Raw genomic sequence first — 2,164 nt, 5'->3', positions numbered from 1 at the left:
TAGTTTGAGATCAGAGACGAAAGATTTCCAAGCCGAGTGTATTTCTTGAGGTACAGACTCATCCCAGCCAATTTTTAGAATCCACAACTCTTGCATGATGATTTTAGCTTTTATTATGAGAGGGGATAGAAGTCCTAGGGGATCGAAAAGCGCTGACGAGAGCGACAAAATTGTACGTTTGGTGATTTTTTCATCAATTTGGACTTTAGGCGAAAACGAAAATAAGAAAACATCTTCCCAAGTGATACCTAGAGCGCTAGTTACTCCAGAATCTTCAATATTAAGGTCTTTGACAGTTTTGTTGTCCTGAAAATCTCTATGATTAGAGTGCCACTTATCTAATTGAAACGAACCACGAATTAGAATTTCATTAATCTCCTGCTTCATACGAGACAATTCTTCAAGTGTATCTGAGCCACAAAGAAAATCATCAACGTAAAATGATGACTTAATGGTTTTTGCACCAAGTTCGAATTGGTCCATGTATTGGTCTGCGAGATAGTGAAGACTTTTGATGGCAAGGTAGGGCGCAGCTTACATTCCATAAGTGACTGTATTTAGCTGATATGTTCGAATTTCTTCCTCTTTTGAATTTGTCCACAAAATATATTGGAATTTTCTATCTTGGAAGTCAATAAGGACTTGTCGATACATTTTTACTATATCGGCAGTAAGAGCGAAGCGATGAAGACGGAACCGAAGTAAAATTTTATACAGCTCATCTTGAATTGTTGGGCCAACCATAAGAAGATCATTGAGAGACTTCTGGGACGATGATGGGCACGAGGCATCGAAAACAACTCTTAACTTTGTGGAAGTGCTACTTGGTTTGAAAACGCAATGGTGAGGGATGAAATAATGAGGCTCGTGTAGACGAGGGCTACGAACTAGACTCATATGTCCAAAATCTTCATACTCCTTCATAAAAGCAACATATTGGGATTTAAGATTGCTGTCACGAGCAAATCGTCTCTCTTGAGATACAAATCTTTTAAGAGCCATATTTCGAGAACGACCTAAAGCGTCAGTCGATTCCTTGAAGGGCAATTTAACAACAATCCTACCTGAAGATTCACGATGAACAGTATCATTGAAAAATGTTTCACATTCAGATTGTTCTGGTGTCAAATCATTTGAGCCAGATTGAACTTCATCAATTTCCCACAAGCGCTGTAATTTAAGATCAATATCTCCTTCTATCGAAAGCATACAAGAAGAGCCACAAATATTGAGTTGTTTTGATACATAACGACCTGCTACAATCCATCCGAAAAGTGTTTTGTGTAATTTAGGCAAATTAGGACCAAGTTTAATTTGACCGACTGCTAAAATGTCGAAAAACGTTTCAGTACCAATAAGTAAATCAATTCGTTTTGATTTGAAGAAGTTTTCATCCGCAAGTTGAGTATTTGGGGGCAAATTCCAGGATGAGACATCTAATTCATTATCAGGTTGATACGAAATGTGAGGTGTGACACAAAACGAGAGCGAAACTTTAAAATCTGTGACTCGAGATTTTACATTTGTGGACGACCTATATTTAGATTTGCTAAGAGTGTTACCAACGCTAGAGACTTCAGTAGTTTGTTTTGTACGAGGCAAATGTAATTTTTGGGAAAATTCATTGTTTATGAAATTCAATTGAGAGCAAGAATCTAACAAAGCGCGTCCCAATTGATAGCGACCAGTGGAGTCACGAACTAGAACCATGGCAGTAGCAAGCAGCACCTGTTCCGGCGACGATTTTCCATATGGGTATGGACCGAGGCAGAAGATTCATTCAAGGCAACATGAGAAGTAGTAGGTTCAGCGTGGAATTAGCAATATCACTATGTGAGCCAAGAGACAGTAAGGAACTATAAAAGGCAGAAACATTATCGACGAGACTTCGTAATTGGGCACAATTGTATTTGGACATGGCTGGAAGTTCAAAAAGGGCGGTAATATTTTCCATAAAAATAAGCGAGCTATTATCATAACGCGTTTTGAGCCTTTCCAGAGCCTTCGGGTAATTTTCGTTCGTAATCTGGAAAGCCTTGACCGTTTCTAGAGCTTGGCCTTGGAGGCAGTTTAGCAAATGATTAAACTTTTCAATATATATATAAAATTTAAAAATTAAGGTTAAGTGAGCCAAAAATGTTCAAAAATATTATACAAAATGGAT

At 38.0% G+C, this 2,164-nt stretch overlaps 1 protein-coding gene across 1 annotated transcript; it reads right to left on the bottom strand.

Moving 5' to 3' along the window:
* Positions 1–534: 534 nt before the first annotated feature.
* LOC119601237 lies at positions 535–1,710 on the bottom strand. Its single transcript, XM_037952037.1, has one exon. The coding sequence runs from the start codon at positions 1,708–1,710 to the stop codon at positions 535–537; it is 1,176 nt and encodes a 391-aa protein (XP_037807965.1).
* Positions 1,711–2,164: the final 454 nt, after the last annotated feature.

The sequence above is a fragment of the Lucilia sericata genome, unplaced genomic scaffold (genome assembly GCF_015586225.1).
Source record: "Lucilia sericata isolate MDLA Ls3-8-SP2 unplaced genomic scaffold, ASM1558622v1 Contig000152F_arrow, whole genome shotgun sequence".
Lineage (NCBI taxonomy): Eukaryota > Metazoa > Arthropoda > Insecta > Diptera > Calliphoridae > Lucilia > Lucilia sericata.
Note: the sequence above shows the minus strand (reverse complement) of the source record. Positions and strands in the feature narration are given on the sequence as shown.

Coding starts and splice junctions, on each gene's coding strand:
- LOC119601237 (XM_037952037.1), bottom strand. CDS start 1,710: ATGGTTCTAGTTCGTGACTCCACTGGTCGCTATCAATTGGGACGCGCT.